The 20,691-nt window shown below is 57.9% G+C and overlaps 2 protein-coding genes and 1 non-coding gene across 8 annotated transcripts; 2 read left to right on the forward strand and 1 right to left on the reverse strand.

The window, feature by feature from the left end:
- Window positions 1-264: 264 nt before the first annotated feature.
- Window positions 265-17,173, reverse strand: PIDD1 (p53-induced death domain protein 1). Of its 5 annotated transcripts, none has more exons than XM_063728330.1 (16): window positions 17,008-17,173; window positions 5,601-5,970; window positions 4,682-5,095; window positions 4,189-4,398; window positions 4,050-4,104; window positions 3,702-3,903; window positions 3,455-3,580; window positions 2,634-2,813; window positions 2,407-2,554; window positions 2,174-2,309; window positions 1,950-2,100; window positions 1,731-1,854; window positions 1,418-1,536; window positions 1,216-1,329; window positions 900-1,099; window positions 265-650 (listed from the first exon to the last, which is right to left on the reverse strand). In XM_063728330.1, exons 2-16 carry the CDS (start codon window positions 5,893-5,895, stop codon window positions 392-394), a joined length of 2,733 nt encoding a protein of 910 aa, XP_063584400.1. In that variant the 5' UTR covers window positions 5,896-5,970; window positions 17,008-17,173; the 3' UTR covers window positions 265-391. The 5 variants fall into 5 exon arrangements, with proteins under 5 accessions (XP_063584400.1, XP_063584401.1, XP_024111237.2 ...); XM_063728331.1 differs by lacking the exon at window positions 17,008-17,173 and adding an exon at window positions 10,407-10,456; XM_024255469.3 differs by lacking the exon at window positions 17,008-17,173 and adding an exon at window positions 6,689-7,984.
- An 87-nt stretch (window positions 17,174-17,260) lies between these two features.
- On the forward strand, window positions 17,261-20,381 carry RPLP2 (ribosomal protein lateral stalk subunit P2). Of its 2 annotated transcripts, none has more exons than XM_009245991.4 (5): window positions 17,261-17,540; window positions 17,734-17,857; window positions 19,107-19,155; window positions 20,044-20,142; window positions 20,269-20,381. In XM_009245991.4, exons 2-5 carry the CDS (start codon window positions 17,735-17,737, stop codon window positions 20,343-20,345), a joined length of 348 nt encoding a protein of 115 aa, XP_009244266.1. In that variant the 5' UTR covers window positions 17,261-17,540; window position 17,734; the 3' UTR covers window positions 20,346-20,381. The 2 variants fall into 2 exon arrangements, with proteins under 2 accessions (XP_009244266.1, XP_002821384.1); XM_002821338.6 differs by having other exon boundaries at window positions 17,261-17,526.
- LOC112135636 (small nucleolar RNA SNORA52) lies at window positions 19,190-19,323 on the forward strand. Its single transcript, XR_002916894.1, has one exon. It is a non-coding gene; the product is annotated as a small nucleolar RNA SNORA52 (small nucleolar RNA).
- Window positions 20,382-20,691: the final 310 nt, after the last annotated feature.

A 20,691-nucleotide genomic window follows, 5' to 3' on the forward strand; every position in this document is an offset into this window, starting at 1 on the left:
CATGCCACTGCACTCCAGCCTGGGTGACAGAAATTCCATCTCAAAAAAAAAAAGGTAGCCCACGTGGATTACTTTGTAGCACAGCTCCTCCCTCCCAGGAAGATGAGGACCCACAGGAGGCCCCAGGAACAGTGGGAGAGGACAGGACCAGGATGTGGGGCACCTGTGCACACAGGGCTCCCTCCCCGCAGGGGCCAGGCCTCTAATTACCCTACCACCCTCTGCCCTCCAACGGCTTCTCCATCCAACAAATAACTCAAGCTCTGAGGTCAAAGAAACAGTGCAGTTTTGTTGCTCACAGGGACCTGTCCCCATACACTGGAGAGACTTGAAGGTGGGGGCTCTGCCCATCCACTGGGGAATATCTGGGCCAGCCTAAAGTCTGTGGAGCCTAGGCCTGGGCAGGCTCTGGGGGCTGTGGAGCTGAGGAGCCAGGCAGAGCGGAGTCCTTGGGGGCCAAGCCCGTGCGTCGGATGCCGTCCTGGTACTTGCGGCGGCCAAGCTCCAAGACTGCGCGCACCTCTTCAGCCACGTCCTGCCGGTCACTCTGCTCCAGGGCCTGCACCAGGAGCCCCACAGCCCCCGGCTGCCCAGCCTGGCGCTCAGCCCAGGAGAAGAGCATGTGGCGGATCTGCCCATCCAGATCATCCCTGCAGGCAGAGGATGGGCGACAGAGGGGTCCTGTCCACCTGCCCAGGACCCCCCACCACACCCTGCCTCAGAGTGTGGGGGAGTTCCCAGCTCCTTGGGCCAGCTGTGGCCAGACCTTTCCTTTCCAGGCTGGTGTTTGCCCTTCCCCCACCTCCCCCGGAAGAAACTTCTGTCAGCATCAGGTGGGCCCTCCAGGCAGCCAGGGCTCAGCCCTGGGGCTGGCAGCCAGCGGGCAGTGGGAGCCTCACCGGAACTCGTGCCGGATGCGCTGCAGCTCGCGGTAGGACACGCCCAGGTGCAGGGCCACGGCTGGCCAGTCCGGACCCAGGCGCCCAGCCACACTCAGCAGGTTGCTCTGCGTCAGAAAGCCGGTCTCAGCATCTCCCAGGTTCAAGGGTGCCAAGGAGAGGCCAGCCCCCCGCCGTGGCCCCTCGGACCCCCGAAGTCTCTGTTGGAAGGAAAAAATGCAGTAAGCCCTGGGCTCCACCCCCAACTCCACCACGTCACCCTGGTCACCCCTGGGCCTCGGTCCTGCCCCGCCCCTCTGCTGTCCCTCAGTCCCACCGGCAGCTTGATGGGCAGAGTGGCCATCCACAGGGCGTCCGCGCCCTTCCTCTGCCGGGCAGCCTCAGCCTCCTCGGGCACCTGTACGGGCACTGCACCACGGTAGAAGGACACCTGAAGGGGTATCAAATGGGGTTCAGAGTTCGGTCCTCTGCCCAAGCGGCCTGGGGGTCCTCTCCCCTCACCCACTCCCCTCGCCCACCTGGCCCCGCACAGCCTGAGCCTCCCGGTCCAGGGCGGTAGTCACGTATACCTCCTTCACATTCTTCAGGTGCGAGTAGAAGACAAAGCAGATTCTGCCCTCCACACAGTCAGGGCGGTCTAGGGGGCAAGGGTGGGCTGAGCAAGGAGGACGCGGGGAGGACGGTAAGGCTCCCTCTCCAGGACGGGGAGGGCCTACCAGCATCCACTCAGTCAGGGCGGTCTAGGGGGAAAGGGTGGGCTGAGCAAGGAGAACGCGAGGAGGACGGTAAGGCTCCCTCTCCAGGACAGGGAGCATCCACCAGCATCCCTACCAGCATCCACGTCGATGCCGCGCTCAAAGGCCGCAAAGAACTCTTCGCCCTCGAACATCTCCACCGTGTCAGAGGGCTCAGGGCCCCGGTACCGCTCCAGCAGCCGCCGAAGGGTGGCGTCCACCTGCAGGGAAGCCCATGCAGCTCCGGACCCAAAGCTCCGCACCCCACCCCAGCCCTCTGGTCGCCATCCTGCTGCCCTCCGGTCCGTGCCCCCACCTTGTTTCGGGGCAGGCACTGCAGCAGGACCTGCTCAGGGTCCCGGCGCCGCTGCAGAGCGATGAGGTTCACACGGTGCAGCCGCAGCCGCTCCCAGGCCTTCCGAGCCAGGCCTCCCACGCAGTTCTTGGTGGTGTACCAGAGCCAGTACCTGGGAGGACTGGGGGTGAGGAGGGCTGTACAGACTGGGGGGAGGGGAGCTGAGAAAGCTGGGGGGCACTGACCAGGAGAAGTGTGTGACCTGGAAGCGTGCATACAGGTGGGTGAGCTCCAGGCCCACCTGAGCTGTGATGTCATCCCAGGTGGCTGCAGGAGGGGCCCAGTACAACAGGTGCAGGCGGGAGCGGTCCAGACTGAGGCCTGGGGATGGGAGGGGCAGCAGGCTGAGGCCTCGTGGCCGGAGACCCCCTCCACCCTATGGCCACAGGTCCAGGTATGCCCCGTGGCTGCCTCTCACCTGTGATGCCGGAGGGCAGAGGCAGCTGCACGGTGACCGGTCGGAGGAAGCTGGGGGGACCGTTCTGTGAGAGGCACAGCAGGGGGCTCACTGCAGCCTCTGGTTCTCCCAGGAGGGCCTGCAGCTCTCGGCCAGCCATGCGCACCACCTGGGGCAGACAGGCCCCCTGAGCACCTGCCTGTGGGGTGAGGCGCTGCCTGCCACCCTCAGTGCTGTCCTGGCCATACCTGCATGGAGACTCGACGAGGCTCCTCAGTGGCCCCAGGGGGGAAGATGACTTTGACCCCAGGATGACCCGAGGAGCACAGCAGTGTCCCCTCTGGTGGCACCAGGCAGGCATTGGACACAGGGCGGGAAACCACAAGGAACCAGGAGAAGTGGGGCGCCTGGCAGTGAGCCCAGAGCCGCTGGGACGGGGGAGCGGGGAGGTCAGAGGAGCCTGGGTCAGGGCACAGCCAGCCAGGGACACAGGGGAGCAGGATCCAGGAGGGACGGGGCAGGTGGAAGGTGCCAGGGACACAGGGAGCAGGATCCAAGAGGGACAGGGCAGGGTGGAAGATGCCAGGGACACAGGGAGCAGGATCCAGGAGAGACGGGGTGGGTGGAAGATGCCAGGGACACAGGAAGCAGGATCCAGGAGAGACGGGGCGGGTGGAAGATGCCAGGGACACAGGGAGCAGGATCCAGGAGAGACGGGGCGGGTGGAAGATGCCAGGGACACAGGGAGCAGGATCCAGGAGAGACGGGGCGGGTGGAAGGTGCCAGGGACACAGGGGAGCAGGATCCAGGAGGGACGGGGTGGGTGGAAGGTGCCAGGGACACAGGGGAGCAGGATCCAGGAGGGACGGGGTGGGTGGAAGGTGCCAGGGACACAGGGGAGCAGGATCCAGGAGGGACGGGGTGGGTGGAAGGTGCCAGGGACACAGGGGAGCAGGATCCAGGAGGGACGGGGCGGGGTGGAAGGTGCCAGGGCGAGGCTCTGGGCAGGGGTGTACAGCTCAGGGCAGCGGCTCTCCACTCGCCAGTGGCAGGCCTGGGTGGCCCTCACCTGGGGTGCCTCTTCCTCCAGGTAGGTCTCCAGGTCACCCCAGCTGTTGTCATTCCGGGTCCTGACCACCACTTCACGGCAGCGCCGGGCCCGCGGTGGGGTGAAGAGCAGCCACAGCCCCACATCCTGCCAGGCAAGGACAGTGTGACTGCTGGAGCCAGTGAGGGCTGGAGCCAGGCCTAGGCCCGCACACTGCCACCCGCCACACCCGGGCCCGCACACTGCCCCCGCCACGCCCTGGCCGTGCCTGCTGGAAGGCCACACCGTGGGGCTGCAGCTCTAGCACATGGCTGAGCAGGGCATCATGAGGACCCAGGGGGACGAGGCCTGGCTCTGGCAGCAGCAGCCGATAGCGGATGGTGATGGGGGTGGCAGTGGCTCCCGCTGGGAACTGCAGGCGGACGCCACAGGCCAGGGTCACTGAGCAGCCTCGAGGGGTCACAGGAAAGCTGAGTGAGGAAGGAGGGAGCAACGGGTTAGACCCAGAAGGGCCTACGTGTCGGGGCCTGGACCCAGGAACTCTGGAGAAGGTGTCGGAGGGGCCGGGGTGACAGGCAGACAGACTCCTCTCCAGCCCCCTCAACCCACCCCATACCTGTCCAAATCTGAGGTCAGGAACAGTCTGGGCATTTCTGGAATGAGGGCTGCCACTGTGGAGGGGACAGACATGTGCTCAGGACAGTGAGAAGACTCACGTCCTATCCCAGGCCTGCCCCTTCTAGCACCAAGCCTACCTGGTGAACTCGGGGCGCCTGGCGAGGCCTCGCCCAGGGGGTTCCCCTGCAGGCGCACGAAGGGGGCGTCTAGCAGCTCAGGGGGCAGGTCCCGGAGCTGATTGTCCCTCAGGTCAAGCCGGGTGAGGAACGGGAGGCGGGCCAGGCCAGCTGGCACAGAGGCCAGGAGGTTGCTGTGCAGGACAAGGAGCCGCAAGGACCGAAGTCCCGCTGCGGGCAGGTGCTGGCTTAGGCTCTGCACCAGCCCGGCCTGCGGCGCTGGGATACTCCTGCTGCCGCCTCCCAGAGCAGCTGTTTCAGACTCTCCTCCACAGCTGGGCTCAGAGAACTCCGACAAAGCCGCTGAGGGAGTCTCAAAGGCCAGGGAGGTGGAGGGACAACCAAGAGGCAGCTGTGGACCAAGCCTGTGGGTGCAGAGGCCCCTGCAGAAGACAGGCAGGCTTCAGGGGCCCTCCCGTGGGGCCAGTGTGCCAGGGGTGCAGGGGCTACTCACCTAGAGAGGCCGGGAGGCTCTGCAGCCGGTTGGAGGCTAGGTTGAGCTCCAGGAGGCTGCCCAGGCCTCCAATCTCAGGAGGTAGCGTGTCCAGCAGGTTCTGAGAAAGATCGAGGCGCTGCAGGGTGGATAGGGCCCCCAGTGCTGGGGGCAGCGTCTGCAGGCGGTTGTGTGTCACCGCGAGGAAAGTGAGGGCGGGGATGGCCCCCAGAGCCTCAGGCAGCTCAGAGAGGCAGTTGTGAGACAGCAAGAGTGCACCCAGACCTCGCATCCGCAGGACACAGGCCGGCAGTGTCTCCAGGCTGTTGAAGCTCAGGTCCAGGTGGGCCAGATGGGCCAGGCCACTCAGACCAGCAGGCAGGTTGGTCAGGGCACCCCGGAGACAGGCACCCAGTGTGTCCCGGCGTTGCCCTCCTGGGAAGGGGGGAGGCGGATGTGGCCCTCAGAGCCAGGGTCCGAGGTCCAGATCGACCCTGCCAGCCAGAGAAACAGCTGCTCAAGAGGCACAGACCTCCCACCCCACCCCCACCCCAGCCAGACAGGGACAGACAGACAGAAACACTGGAGAGGTGCCTGCAGATGGAAGGAGACAGGGGTGGAGACCACCGGCTCATCTCAGCTGACAACCATCACCCACAACCTTCCCCAGGAACAACATCTGCACTGTGGTCTGGAGAGACCCCCACTGGGCAGCGTCAGGGTCCGGGAGCCAGGGCCCAGCCAGCCCCACACTGGGGGTGGTGATTGCCGAGGATGGCGATGGGGCTGGACAGGACCAAGAGCAGAACAGTTCACACCTGGGGAGCCGGAAGGGGCGGCCTGGAGCTGGGGCTGGGACCCGGGTTTGCCTTTGAGGACATGCAGCAGAGGCAGGGCAGAGTGAGAGATGCAGACAGGGCCCAGAACAGGTGGAACTCACCTTTGAGGACCAGGGAGCGGAGGCAGGACAGGCTCTGAGGCAGCTGGGCCAGGGTGGCCTCCAGCAGCTGAGGGTCCTCGTGAGTGCTCAGACGCAAGAATTCCACCTGCAGCAGCTGAAGAGGCTGCTGGACACACAGGTGCAGCAGCTGCTGGCAGCCCCTGGGGTACAGGTCCAAGCTCAGCCGGTTGCCGCCCAGGAAAGGCAGCGCCCTGGACCCTGCATCCGAATCCTCCGAAGCATCTCCTGCGGCAGCAGCTGCCTCCAGCTCTGGCCCCTCCACCGTTGCAGCCATCGCCCACCGACGGTCCTTGGAGGCCAGACATGTCCCAGCACGCAGGCAGGCCTGTCCAGACAGGGCCCGGGGAAGCTGCAGAGGCAGGAGGAGGAGTGAGCGGGAGCCGGGGTGGGCCCTTCTCTTTGGGGAAACAGGGACTCTGGCTGGAGTGGGGAGCTCTAGAGCCAGGCCATCTGGACCTGGACTGCAGAGTGGGGGAGACCTTGTGGTCACCCTGAACCCCAGAGGCCTGGGTCACCACTGGAAAGAGGGTTGGGGAATGGGACCGCCATGGCTCGCAGGAGCACCAGGCAGGGAGACCTCACTATGAGCAGCAAAGCCGGGGGAGTGAGGCTTCAGTCCTGGTCCTGGAAATCTGGCCAATGGAGCCGTGGAGCTGCGAGGTCATCGGGGCTGTCCCCCAGTCCTGGACATGAGTCCCCCTTCTATTTACATCCGTTTTACCAGGAGGGCCGTGACCCTCCTCTACCGCGGGGGTGACTGCGACCCGAAAGTCAGGGAAGGCGGTGTAAGGGTGAGGGCCTGGGGCGTGAGCCATTGGGCAGCTTCGGGGTCCTGGGGCCGGGACGGCAATTCGTGAGCCCCGAAGGAAAGCTCTCCCGCCCTTTCCAGTTCGGTCCACTGGAGAGGGTGGTGCGCCGCGCATGACGGCTCAGACGGTGTCGGGGGCGGGCCCCAGCCCCGAGGCAGGCTCGGGATCACCCGGGCGTCGGGGATGGGAACGGCCCCCAGCCTCCCAAAAGCAAACGTCCACCCGCCGCCCCCTCCGTCCGCCCGGGCCGGCGCGTACCTGCGCTCCAGGCGGCGCGCAAAGGGGGGCTGCTCAGTGGGCGCTCGGCGCCTGGGATCCCGCCGGCGGGTTTCTGGGTGGGCGGGGACCGCAGACCCCGCCCCTTGGGCCCCGCCCCGTCGGAACTCGCCCCCTGCGCCGGGCTGGGGTCCACTGGGGAGGTCTCCCGGCTCCTCCTCGACCCGCTTTCCCTCCGCCTGTCGCAGCCCCGGAGACGCGGACGCGACCCGTCCATCTGCCAAGCCGCCCGCGCAGCTGCGCTCGGCTTCCTGTTAGTCCGCAGGGTCGGAGCCGTACATCTTCCCCCGCCCGGAAGGCCACGAAACACGCCCTTTCCGAGGTTCTCGGGGCCCCGGGCCGCTCCGAGGCAAACCCGGCCCCAGGTGCGTTCCCAGGCCGGGGTGACGGGGGTACTCTTGCCGCTGCCCCGCACCCACCCCTGCTGCAAGCCGGAACAATTGCAGTGCCCTTCCCAAACCAGCCCCAACGGCCTCCTCCGGGAAGCCTGCCAGGACCTCCTCTCTGGGCCAGCAGAGACCCTTCCTTTCGAGTCATCACTTTGGGCCAGAAGCAGTGAGCCTCCTGGTGCTGTCTCCTTCAATCGCGCAGGAGAGAAGGCGGATTTAAGAGATAAGATACTGAGTGGGCGCGGTGGCTGACGCCTGTAATCCCAGCACTTTGGGAGGCCGAGGCGGGTGGATCACGAGGTCAGGAGTTTGACACCAGCCTGGCCAACATGGTGAAACCCCGTCTCTACTAAAAATACAAAAATTAGCCGGGCGTGGTGATGCGCGCCTGTAGTCCCAGCTACTCAGGAGGCTGAGGCAGAAGAATGGCGTGAACCCGGGAGGCGGAGGTTGTAGTGAGCCAAGATGGTGCCACTGCACTCCAGCCTGGGCGACAGAGCAAGACTCCGTCGGAAAAAAAAAAATCTGATATTGCCCGAGGCCCTGTAGCTGGTGAGGGTCAAAGCCAAGAACCTGAAATCTGCCCTGTCCGCCTTCCCCACCATCATGATACCCCCGAGCGGGCCTGTGCTTCATTCACCAGCTTCCTCGCCCAGGAGAGCAGGTGCTTGGGGAGGGAACAGACACCACCAGCTGTGCCTGCTTCTTTGCTCAGGTCATATCAGCGGCTCCTTCTTCCTTCCACTTCCCAGCTACACCATCCCTCCCTCTGGGATGGGCAGGTCTCTTCCAGGCCTCCCTGCTTCCATTCTCCCCAGCCCCTTCCACGTAGGGCCTGGAGGGGTCTTTTTTTTTTTTTTTTTTTGAGGAGTCTGGCTCTGTCCCAGAGGCTGGAATGCAGTGGCGCTATCTCGGCTCACTGCAAGCTCCACCTCCTGGGTTCACGCCATTCTCCTGCCTCAGCCTCCCGAGTAGCTGGGACTACAGGCGCCCACCACCACGCCCAGCTAGTTTTTTTGTATTTTTAGTAGAGACGGGGTTTCACCGTGTTAGCTAGGATGGTCTCGAACTCCTGACCTCGTGATCCACCCGCCTCAGCCTCCCAAAGTGCTGGGATTACAGGTTTGAGCCACCGCACCCAGCCAAGGGATCTTTTTAAAAACCAACCACAGGCCTGATGCTGTGGCTTATGCCAGTAATCCCAACATTTTGTGAGGCTGAGATTGGCGCATCACTTGAGGTCAGGAGTTCAAGCCCAGCCTGGCCAATATGGTGAAACCCTGTGTCTACTAAAAATACAAAAATTACCCAGGTATGGTGGCAGGCGCCTGTAAGCCCAGCTACTCGGGAGGCTGAGGCACGAGAATGGCTTGAACACGGGAGGCGGAGGTTGCAGTGAGCTGAGATCTCGGCACTGCACTCCAGCTTGGGTGACAGAGTGAGACTCCCTCTCAAAAAAAAAAAAAAAAAAAAAAAAAGCATGCTGGGCGCGGTGGCTCACATGTGTAATTCCAGCACTTTGGGAGGCCGAGGCGGGTGGATCATGAGGTCAGGAGATCGAGACCACCCTAGCTAACACAGTGAAAGCCCTTCTCTACTAAAAATGCAAAAAATTAGCTGGGCGTGCTGGCGGGCACCTGTACTCCCAGCTACTAGGGAGGCTGAGGCAGGAGAATGGCGTGAACCCGGGAGGCGGAGCTTGCAGTGAGCCAAGATAGTGCCACTGCACGACAGAGCGAGACTCCATCTGAAAAAAAAAATAAAACGAAAAATAAACAAATAAATAAATAAAATAAAAAGCAACCACAGAAATATTATTCAGCCTGAAAAACGAATGAAGTTGGGCATGGTGGTGCATGCTTGTATTCCCAGCTACTCAGGAGGCTGAAGCAGGCAGGCTTGAGCCCAGGACTACAAGGCAATATATAGCATGTGGTGATAGCACAGCTCCTCTGAATAGCCAGTGCACTCCAGCCTGGGCAACATAGCAAGACCGCATTTAAAGAAAAAAAAGACCTGTCCGGGCACAGTGGCTCACACCTGTAATCTCAGCACTTTGGGAGACCCCCCGTCCGGGCACGGTGGCTCACACCTGTAATCCCAGCACTTTGGGAGACCCGTCCGGGCACAGTGGCTCACACCTGCAATCCCAGCACTTTGGGAGACCCCTCCGGGCACAGTGGCTCACACCTGTAATCCCAGCACTTTGGGAGACCAAGACAGGCGGATCACCTGAGGTCAGGAGACCATCCTGGCCAACATGGCAAAACCCCGTCTCTACTAAAAGTACAAAAAAACTGGCCGGGCGTGGTCGGGGGCACCTGTAATCCCAGCTACTCGGGAGGCTGAGGCAGGAGAATGGCGTGAACCCAGGAGTCAGAGGTTGCAGTGAGCCGAGATTGCGCCACTACACTCCAGCCTGGGTGACAGAGCAGGACTCCAGCTCAAAAAAAAAAAAAAAAAAAAGACGTGAAATAGTGATACATGCTACAAAATGGATGAACCTTGTGAAAAAAAAACGTTTAGCTGGGGAATATGGTTCCTTTTCAACTATCCAGCCAAGAGAGACATTAGAATGAGACCACAATCACACCCTGTCCACTTTGTCTCTTGAAACTGCTTGGTATTGCCAGAAGTAGCTATAAATTAACCTAATAATGCCAGACTAGGCACTATAACCCACACCTTATAGCTTAATAATGTACAGCCAATCACTAATCAGTCATTTCTGTAAACCAATGAGAATTCCTGATAAACTTTCTATCAGTTTGCTCCCTGTCCCCCTTTTTTGCCTTTAAAAATCCACTTGTAGTCTGGGCGTGGTGGCTCACACCTGTAATCCCAGCACTTTGGGAGGCCGAGGCGGGTGGATCACAAGGTCAGGAGATTGAGACCATCCTGGCTAACATGGCGAAACCCCATCTCTACTAAAAATGCAAAAAATTAGACAGGCGCGGTGGCGGGTGCCTGTAGTCCCAGCTACTCGGGAGGCTGAGGCAGGAGAATGGTGTGAACCCCGGAGGCAGAGGTTGCAGTGAGCCGAGATGGCGCCACTGCACTCCAACCTGGGCTACAGAGTGAGACTCTGTCTCAAAAAAAAAATCCACTTGTAGGTTGGGTGCAGTGGCTCACAACAGTAATCCTGCCACTTTGGGACACCAAGGCAGGAGGATTGCTTGAGACCAGAAGTTTGAGACCAGCCTGAGCAACATAGCAAGGCCCCATCTCTACAAAAGATTAAAAAACAGGCCGGGCAAAGTGACACACACCTGTAATTCCAGCACTTTGGGAGGCCAAGGTGGGTGGATCACCTGAGGTCAGTCAGGACTTGGAGAGAGGCCTGGATGACATGGCAAGATCCTGTCTCTAAAATTAAAAAAAAAAAATTAAGGCCGGGCACGGTGGTTCATGCCTGTAATCCCAGCACTTTGGGAGGCCGAGGCGGGCGGATCACGAGGTCAGGAGATCGAGACTATCCTGGCTAACACGGTGAAACCCCATCTCCACTAAAAATACAAAACTCAGCCGGGCGTGGTGGCGGGCGCCTGTAGTCCCAGCTACTCGGGAGGCTGAGGCAGGAGAATGGCGTGAACCCGGGAGGCAGAGCTTGCAGTGAGCCGAGATAGCGCCACTGCACTCCAGCCTGGGCGACAGAGCAAGACTCTGTCTCAAAAAATAAATTAAAAATAAATAAATAAATAAATAAATAAAATCCACTTATAACTGCTGCTCATCCAAGTGTAAATTCAGAGCAACTTGAATCTATGTTCCCAGGATGCAATCCTCAAGCGTGGCCCACATAAACTACTCTGTATTTATATTAAATTTGTCTTAGCATCTTCCTTTTAGGTAGGTACTTGAAATTTGAAAATACACTGAATGAAAAAAGCCAGACACAAAGGGCAAAATACTGTATTATTTCAGTCTTACGGGGTGCTAACAGTTGTCAAAATCATAGGAACAGAAAGTAGAATGTGTTTATCAAGGGTGGGGGAGCAGGGAATAGGGACTTTAATGGGTACAGAGTTTGTTTGGGATAATAAAAAAAAAGTGAGATGGGGCTGGGCACAGTGGCTTGTGCCTGTAATCCCAGCACTTTGGTAGGCCCAAGTGGGAAGATCACTTGAAGTCAGGAGTTTGAGACCAGCCTGGCCAACATGGTGAAACCCCGTCTGTACTCAAAATACAAAAATTAGCCGGGCGTGGTGGTGGGTGTCTGTAATCCCAGCTACTCAGGAGACTGAGGCAGGAGAATCGCTTGAACCCAGGAGGCAGAGGTTGCAATAAGCCAAGATTGCACCAGTGCACTCCAACCTGGGGAACAGTGAGACTCTTCAAAAAAAAAGAAAAAAAAAGTTGGGGCTGGGCGCGGTGGCTCACGCCTGTAATCCCAGCACTTTGGGAGGCCGAGGCGGGTGGATCACGAGGTCAGGAGTTTGACACCAGCCTGGCCAACATGGTGAAACCCCGTCTCTACTAAAAATACAAAAATTAGCCGGGCGTGGTGATGCGCGCCTGTAGTCCCAGCTACTCAGGAGGCTGAGGCAGAAGAATGGCGTGAACCCGGGAGGCGGAGGTTGTAGTGAGCCAAGATGGTGCCACTGCACTCCAGCCTGGGCGACAGAGCAAGACTCCGTCGGAAAAAAAAAAATCTGATATTGCCCGAGGCCCTGTAGCTGGTGAGGGTCAAAGCCAAGAACCTGAAATCTGCCCTGTCCGCCTTCCCCACCATCATGATACCCCCGAGCGGGCCTGTGCTTCATTCACCAGCTTCCTCGCCCAGGAGAGCAGGTGCTTGGGGAGGGAACAGACACCACCAGCTGTGCCTGCTTCTTTGCTCAGGTCATATCAGCGGCTCCTTCTTCCTTCCACTTCCCAGCTACACCATCCCTCCCTCTGGGATGGGCAGGTCTCTTCCAGGCCTCCCTGCTTCCATTCTCCCCAGCCCCTTCCACGTAGGGCCTGGAGGGGTCTTTTTTTTTTTTTTTTTTTGAGGAGTCTGGCTCTGTCCCAGAGGCTGGAATGCAGTGGCGCTATCTCGGCTCACTGCAAGCTCCACCTCCTGGGTTCACGCCATTCTCCTGCCTCAGCCTCCCGAGTAGCTGGGACTACAGGCGCCCACCACCACGCCCAGCTAGTTTTTTTGTATTTTTAGTAGAGACGGGGTTTCACCGTGTTAGCTAGGATGGTCTCGAACTCCTGACCTCGTGATCCACCCGCCTCAGCCTCCCAAAGTGCTGGGATTACAGGTTTGAGCCACCGCACCCAGCCAAGGGATCTTTTTAAAAACCAACCACAGGCCTGATGCTGTGGCTTATGCCAGTAATCCCAACATTTTGTGAGGCTGAGATTGGCGCATCACTTGAGGTCAGGAGTTCAAGCCCAGCCTGGCCAATATGGTGAAACCCTGTGTCTACTAAAAATACAAAAATTACCCAGGTATGGTGGCAGGCGCCTGTAAGCCCAGCTACTCGGGAGGCTGAGGCACGAGAATGGCTTGAACACGGGAGGCGGAGGTTGCAGTGAGCTGAGATCTCGGCACTGCACTCCAGCTTGGGTGACAGAGTGAGACTCCCTCTCAAAAAAAAAAAAAAAAAAAAAAAAAAAAAAGCATGCTGGGCGCGGTGGCTCACATGTGTAATTCCAGCACTTTGGGAGGCCGAGGCGGGTGGATCATGAGGTCAGGAGATCGAGACCACCCTAGCTAACACAGTGAAAGCCCTTCTCTACTAAAAATGCAAAAAATTAGCTGGGCGTGCTGGCGGGCACCTGTACTCCCAGCTACTAGGGAGGCTGAGGCAGGAGAATGGCGTGAACCCGGGAGGCGGAGCTTGCAGTGAGCCAAGATAGTGCCACTGCACGACAGAGCGAGACTCCATCTGAAAAAAAAAATAAAACGAAAAATAAACAAATAAATAAATAAAATAAAAAGCAACCACAGAAATATTATTCAGCCTGAAAAACGAATGAAGTTGGGCATGGTGGTGCATGCTTGTATTCCCAGCTACTCAGGAGGCTGAAGCAGGCAGGCTTGAGCCCAGGACTACAAGGCAATATATAGCATGTGGTGATAGCACAGCTCCTCTGAATAGCCAGTGCACTCCAGCCTGGGCAACATAGCAAGACCGCATTTAAAGAAAAAAAAGACCTGTCCGGGCACAGTGGCTCACACCTGTAATCTCAGCACTTTGGGAGACCCCCCGTCCGGGCACGGTGGCTCACACCTGTAATCCCAGCACTTTGGGAGACCCGTCCGGGCACAGTGGCTCACACCTGCAATCCCAGCACTTTGGGAGACCCCTCCGGGCACAGTGGCTCACACCTGTAATCCCAGCACTTTGGGAGACCAAGACAGGCGGATCACCTGAGGTCAGGAGACCATCCTGGCCAACATGGCAAAACCCCGTCTCTACTAAAAGTACAAAAAAACTGGCCGGGCGTGGTCGGGGGCACCTGTAATCCCAGCTACTCGGGAGGCTGAGGCAGGAGAATGGCGTGAACCCAGGAGTCAGAGGTTGCAGTGAGCCGAGATTGCGCCACTACACTCCAGCCTGGGTGACAGAGCAGGACTCCAGCTCAAAAAAAAAAAAAAAAAAAAGACGTGAAATAGTGATACATGCTACAAAATGGATGAACCTTGTGAAAAAAAAACGTTTAGCTGGGGAATATGGTTCCTTTTCAACTATCCAGCCAAGAGAGACATTAGAATGAGACCACAATCACACCCTGTCCACTTTGTCTCTTGAAACTGCTTGGTATTGCCAGAAGTAGCTATAAATTAACCTAATAATGCCAGACTAGGCACTATAACCCACACCTTATAGCTTAATAATGTACAGCCAATCACTAATCAGTCATTTCTGTAAACCAATGAGAATTCCTGATAAACTTTCTATCAGTTTGCTCCCTGTCCCCCTTTTTTGCCTTTAAAAATCCACTTGTAGTCTGGGCGTGGTGGCTCACACCTGTAATCCCAGCACTTTGGGAGGCCGAGGCGGGTGGATCACAAGGTCAGGAGATTGAGACCATCCTGGCTAACATGGCGAAACCCCATCTCTACTAAAAATGCAAAAAATTAGACAGGCGCGGTGGCGGGTGCCTGTAGTCCCAGCTACTCGGGAGGCTGAGGCAGGAGAATGGTGTGAACCCCGGAGGCAGAGGTTGCAGTGAGCCGAGATGGCGCCACTGCACTCCAACCTGGGCTACAGAGTGAGACTGTCTCAAAAAAAAAATCCACTTGTAGGTTGGGTGCAGTGGCTCACAACAGTAATCCTGCCACTTTGGGACACCAAGGCAGGAGGATTGCTTGAGACCAGAAGTTTGAGACCAGCCTGAGCAACATAGCAAGGCCCCATCTCTACAAAAGATTAAAAAACAGGCCGGGCAAAGTGACACACACCTGTAATTCCAGCACTTTGGGAGGCCAAGGTGGGTGGATCACCTGAGGTCAGTCAGGACTTGGAGAGAGGCCTGGATGACATGGCAAGATCCTGTCTCTAAAATTAAAAAAAAAAAATTAAGGCCGGGCACGGTGGTTCATGCCTGTAATCCCAGCACTTTGGGAGGCCGAGGCGGGCGGATCACGAGGTCAGGAGATCGAGACTATCCTGGCTAACACGGTGAAACCCCATCTCCACTAAAAATACAAAACTCAGCCGGGCGTGGTGGCGGGCGCCTGTAGTCCCAGCTACTCGGGAGGCTGAGGCAGGAGAATGGCGTGAACCCGGGAGGCAGAGCTTGCAGTGAGCCGAGATAGCGCCACTGCACTCCAGCCTGGGCGACAGAGCAAGACTCTGTCTCAAAAAATAAATTAAAAATAAATAAATAAATAAATAAATAAAATCCACTTATAACTGCTGCTCATCCAAGTGTAAATTCAGAGCAACTTGAATCTATGTTCCCAGGATGCAATCCTCAAGCGTGGCCCACATAAACTACTCTGTATTTATATTAAATTTGTCTTAGCATCTTCCTTTTAGGTAGGTACTTGAAATTTGAAAATACACTGAATGAAAAAAGCCAGACACAAAGGGCAAAATACTGTATTATTTCAGTCTTACGGGGTGCTAACAGTTGTCAAAATCATAGGAACAGAAAGTAGAATGTGTTTATCAAGGGTGGGGGAGCAGGGAATAGGGACTTTAATGGGTACAGAGTTTGTTTGGGATAATAAAAAAAAAGTGAGATGGGGCTGGGCACAGTGGCTTGTGCCTGTAATCCCAGCACTTTGGTAGGCCCAAGTGGGAAGATCACTTGAAGTCAGGAGTTTGAGACCAGCCTGGCCAACATGGTGAAACCCCGTCTGTACTCAAAATACAAAAATTAGCCGGGCGTGGTGGTGGGTGTCTGTAATCCCAGCTACTCAGGAGACTGAGGCAGGAGAATCGCTTGAACCCAGGAGGCAGAGGTTGCAATAAGCCAAGATTGCACCAGTGCACTCCAACCTGGGGAACAGTGAGACTCTTCAAAAAAAAAGAAAAAAAAAGTTGGGGCTGGGCGCGGTGGCTCACGCCTGTAATCCCAGCACTTTGGGAGGCCGAGGCGGGCAGATCACGAGGTCAGAAGATTGAGACGAGACCATCCTGGCTAACACGGTGAAACCGCATCTCTAAAATACAAAAAATTAGCCGGGCGTGGTGGCGGGTGCCTGTAGTCCCAGCTACTCGGGAGGCTGAGGCAGGAGAACGGTGTGAACCCGGGAGGCGGAGCTTGCAGTGAGTAGAGATAGCGCCACTGCACTCCAGCCTGGGCGACAGAGCAAGACTCCATCTCAAAAAATGAAAATAAATAAAAAAAAGTTGGGATAGATGGTGGTGATGGTTGCACACCAATGTGAAGGGACTTGCTTAAAAGATTGAATGAAACAATAATCCTGGCCAGGCATGGTGGCTCACACCTGTAATCCCAGCACTTTGGGAGGCCCAGGTGGGAGGATCGCTTGAGCCCATGTTGGACAACGCTGTCTCTACCAAAAAGTTTTAGCCGGGTGTGGTGGCACACGCCTGTGGTCTCCCCTAGGAGGCTGAGGTGGGAGGATCACCTGAGCCCAGGAAGTTGAGGCTGCAGCGAGCTGTGATCGAGCCACTGCACTCCAGGCTGGGCGACAGAATGGGGCCCAGTCTCAAAAATTACAAAATAAGAAAAGTCCCATTGTTCCCAGGATGGTTTCCCGCCTTTACCCCAGATGTGTGACCCTGAGCAAGAAAACCTTTCTGTACCCAACTGCCTCATCTATAAAATGGGGGTAATGAGAACGAAGCCACAGAAGGCGACTGTGAAGTCGAGTTCCAGTGCTTGACGTACACACACCCCAGGGTTTGCACTGTGGTTAGAGCCCAACGGGAGCTGGCGCTGCCTGCTAACACCTTAGATATCTGCATCTGACCCTGTTCCTGGTGCTCGCCCCGGATATTGGCAGGGTTGGCTCCTTCTCATCTCTCAGCTCAACCTTTCTCAGGCTGCCCAGACCAATTCTCCCTCTGTCCCTGTCCTTCGGATCGCCTCCTTATTCACCTCCTGCGTCCTCGCACACGAACTCAAGTCCTTCGGAGGCAGGGCCAACCCTGTTCCCTCCCAGGACCCGAGAATGTAGCAGGGTCCCTGATGTGCTGATGTCCACATGGACACCAAGGTCAGTTCTGGGCCAAAGCGGCCAGCGCAGGGGCTGACCACTCGGACCTCATTCCTTCCTGGGGTGAGCGGGCGACGCTGCCTCACGTCATTGTCCTGCCCTCCAAGGCTCGCGCTCGTCCTCTGGCAGGACGCCCTAACACCGCAGTGCGGAGGCGGCCTCCCAGGTAGGGCCGCAGTCGCTAAGTCCGAGGCGGCTGGCTCACCTCACTGAGCCGGGCTGGACATGGGACCACCGGTCGCCGCGGCCAGGGAACCACCAAAGCGTCAGGGCGAACCTACCGCCAGCAGCCTCTGCCCGGGCCCACGTGCCGTTTCGCGTAGGCCCGCGGCGCAGGCCACTTCCGGCAGCGGTGCACCATGGGACTTGCAGTTCGCTGGCAAAGGTTGAGTCCCGGGCGTGGCGGCCGCGCCGCATGTTGGGAGCTGCAGGCGCCGCGTGGCATGCTGGGGGCGCTAGGTACCGAAGGCAGATGTCCCGTTGGACTCGCTTCGTCCATCGCCCCCACGAGTTTCGGGGGCCCTTCGCCCAACGCTATAAGAGCAGCCACTTCCGGAACTACTGTCCTTCGCTTTTGCCGCGAAAACTTCCTGACAATGGCTTCTTCCCCGTCGTCATTGGCTGAGCGCCTCGTGACGTCATTCTGAGGCGCCTCATGGGGGCGCCGCGCACGGGTCCCAGAGGCTTCTGGGTAGCGGTTTACCCCCGCCCCTTGCGTCGGCGCCTTCCTTTTCCTCCCTGAGGCCGCCGAGGTCGCACGCGTGAGGCTTCGCCGCCGCCGCCGCCGCAGACGCCGCCGCGTGAGTGCCGCCGCGTGAGTGTGGTGACCGGGCCCGGGGTGCCGACTGGGGACGCGGAGTTCGTGGGGATGCGGAGTGGGCGGCGGGGTATTTCTGGACGGAGGCCTAGGGGCCGAGCCACGCGCGGCCTCGCCCGGCGGCCCCGGGATGGGCTGGCAGGAGGCCGTCGGGGTAACTCCGCCGTCGCGCCCTCTCCGCCCGCTTCAGGATGCGCTACGTCGCCTCCTACCTGCTGGCTGCCCTAGGGGGCAACTCCTCCCCCAGCGCTAAGGACATCAAGAAGATCTTGGACAGCGTGGGCATCGAGGCGGACGACGACCGGCTCAACAAGGTAGCTGCCGCCTTTGCCCCGCAGCCGCCGTGGGGCCCCAGTGTCCCATACAGGCGATTCTTCTGCCTGATCCGGCTACATGCTGGAGGGTTCGGGGAGAGGCTAATTTCAGTCCAGTTGGCGATTTCTTGGATAGAGAAGTAAGCCGGGTGGAGGTCGGGCGCAGTGGCTCACGCCTGTAGTCCCAGTAATTTGGGAGGACGAGGCAGGCGGATCACCTGAGGTCAGGGGTTCGAGACCAGCCTGGCAAACGTGTCGAAACTCCATCTCTACTAAAAATACAAAAATTAGCCGGGCGTGGTGGTGGGTGCCTGTAGTCCCCGCTACTTGGGAGGCTGAGGCAGGAGAATCGCTTGAACCCGGGAGATGGAGGTTGCACTGAGCCGAGATCATGCCACTCTACTCCAGCCTGGGCGGCATAAGGAGACCCTGTCTCAAAAGGAAAAAAAAAAAAAAAGTAAGCAGGGTGGGTACGAGGCAAAATCGTGATTAACAAGCTTTGGAAGTTTAATACCAGTGAGATGCATAAGATTGCTTTAAAAAAAAAAAAAGGGCAGTCCTGGCGCGTGGCTCACCCAGCTTTGGGAGGCCAAGGCGGGTGGATTATTGGAGCCTTGGAGTTCGAGACTAGTCTGGAAAACATTGCAAGACCTGGTCTCCACAAAAAAAAAAAAAAAAAAATAGATGGAGGCAGTGGTGCACATCTGTAGTCTCAGCTACTCACGAGGCTGATGCGGGAGAATCATTTGAGCCTGAGAGATCAAGGCTGCACTGAGTAGTGATTGTGCCACTGCAGTCTGACAGAAACAGGCCTCGTCTCTAAAATACAATAAAAAATTAGCCAGGCGTGGGTGTTCATGCCTGTAGTCCCAGACTGAGGTGGGAGAGTCGCTTGAGCCCAGGAGGTCAAGGCTGCAGTGAGATCCCACCACTGCACTCCAGTCTGAAGTCAAAGTCAATTTCATTGCCAGCTTATTTTGCCCGTGTTGAAGATACCTATGAGTAGTCAACATAAGTAGTGAGATGCCGTGTGTCCTTTTGTCAGTCCTAAGTCTAAGAAAGCTAGTGTCCATTTATTTTTATATCACTTCGCAAGTGAGGCTGGTGGCTCCCTTTGGGCAGTGCAGGTCTGGAAACTTCAGGGTGTATTCCCATGTGGGGAACCCAGTCCTGCTGTGACTCTAGAAGGGAGAGCGCCAGGGATACAGTCGTACATTCCTGGTAACAGCTCTGTGATTTTCTGCTTCAGGTTATCAGTGAGCTGAATGGAAAAAACATTGAAGACGTCATTGCCCAGGGTGAGTTGATGTGGAGGGCTTTCGTTTGTTTCCATGGTCCATCCTAATCCCTGCTGGTCCGTCTATGGCCTGCCAGGTTTCGCTTGTGGACCAGAGCACCCTAGAAGCCTCACCCGAGGAGTGAGCAGGGCTCCGGTGGGCTCACGTCATGGGCGCTTCTAGACACTCCCAGGAGCAGGGCAGCAGGGGGCACCCTGTGTTCTCAGTGGATGTTTAGGTGGCCCTGTCTCGTAAGCCTGGCTGCCCCTAGCCCTGAGGCCATTTCCCAGGATTTCTCTGCAGCTTGGTGTCTGGAGAGCTGAGTTCATGTCAGCAGTTCTTACCACATGCTTTCTGTGAAGGGGTTGGGGGCAGGGACTGAGGGTGCCAGGGATGTCCATGGGCTGCTTGCCTCTTTGTTGGGCAGATGGTTTTTTGTTGGCGTCAGCTGAGCTGGTGGGACTTGCTTGGAAGTTGAGCTGTTGGGGCAGCTGTTCCTGTCTTCCAGGCATGTGACCAGGACAGGGCCAGCTCAGCAGACAGGCCAAGCCACGAGCACATCCTTGTGGCCAGAGATGTGGACACCGGGGCAGCACACTCATTCCCTACCTAGTTATAAACATGTCTGTCCAGTGCACGTCTGAGGGTGGAGGTGGGGAAAGTGGGCAGGCAGGCAGTGTGGACCTAATTCCTAGAAGGCAAGTCTCTGGATAGGAAAGGTGGGGAAGAGAAGTCCCTGTTGAGGAGTGGCTCAGGGAGGGAGTGTTCAGGAAGAACGGGAGACACTGGCATATGGTGGGTCCAGATATGTTGGGTGCCGTGTGCCATCTCTGGTGCCATCTAACTTCCCTGTGGAACAGCCTCCCAGGCTGGGCAGCTGCTCTGGTCTCACCTCTCTGCTTTCTGTAGGTATTGGCAAGCTTGCCAGTGTACCTGCCGGTGGGGCTGTAGCCGTCTCTGCTGCCCCAGGCTCTGCAGCCCCTGCTGCTGGTTCGGCCCCTGCTGCAGGTAAGTGGTGGCCTGGTGAGTGGGCAAGGGGCTGGGGCTCAGATGGTGTTGCTGCAGTGGGGTCTTCGTGGGGGGACTGGCCTGGCACTTGGGCAGTGCTCACCATGCCTCTCCTCTTTTCCACAGTAGAGGAGAAGAAAGATGAGAAGAAGGAGGAGTCTGAAGAGTCAGACGATGACATGGGATTTGGCCTTTTTGATTAAATTCCTGCTTCCCTGCAAATAAAGCGTTTTTACGCATCTCCAGTATTCCATGAGCACTGTGTCAAGGGTAGCCTCTGCCCAGGTTCTCATCCCAGAGGGCAGGTGTGGAGCTGCAGTGTGGGCAACATGGTATTGGGGAAGCGTTTCTGGTGCAAAATGAGCATGAGGAAGGGAGTCTGGGCATCACAGCTGCCTGGTGTCCCTTCCTGTGGCTTTAAGCAGTATCCTAGCTCCTGAGCACACTCCAGAAGAATGCGAACGGGCTGGGCACAGTAGCTCGTGCCCATTATCCCAGCACTTTGGGAGGCCGAGGAGAGAAGATCACTTGAGGCCAGCAGTTTGAGAC

This window comes from Pongo abelii, chromosome 9, assembly GCF_028885655.2.
Source record: "Pongo abelii isolate AG06213 chromosome 9, NHGRI_mPonAbe1-v2.0_pri, whole genome shotgun sequence".
In the NCBI taxonomy this organism is placed as follows: domain Eukaryota; kingdom Metazoa; phylum Chordata; class Mammalia; order Primates; family Hominidae; genus Pongo; species Pongo abelii.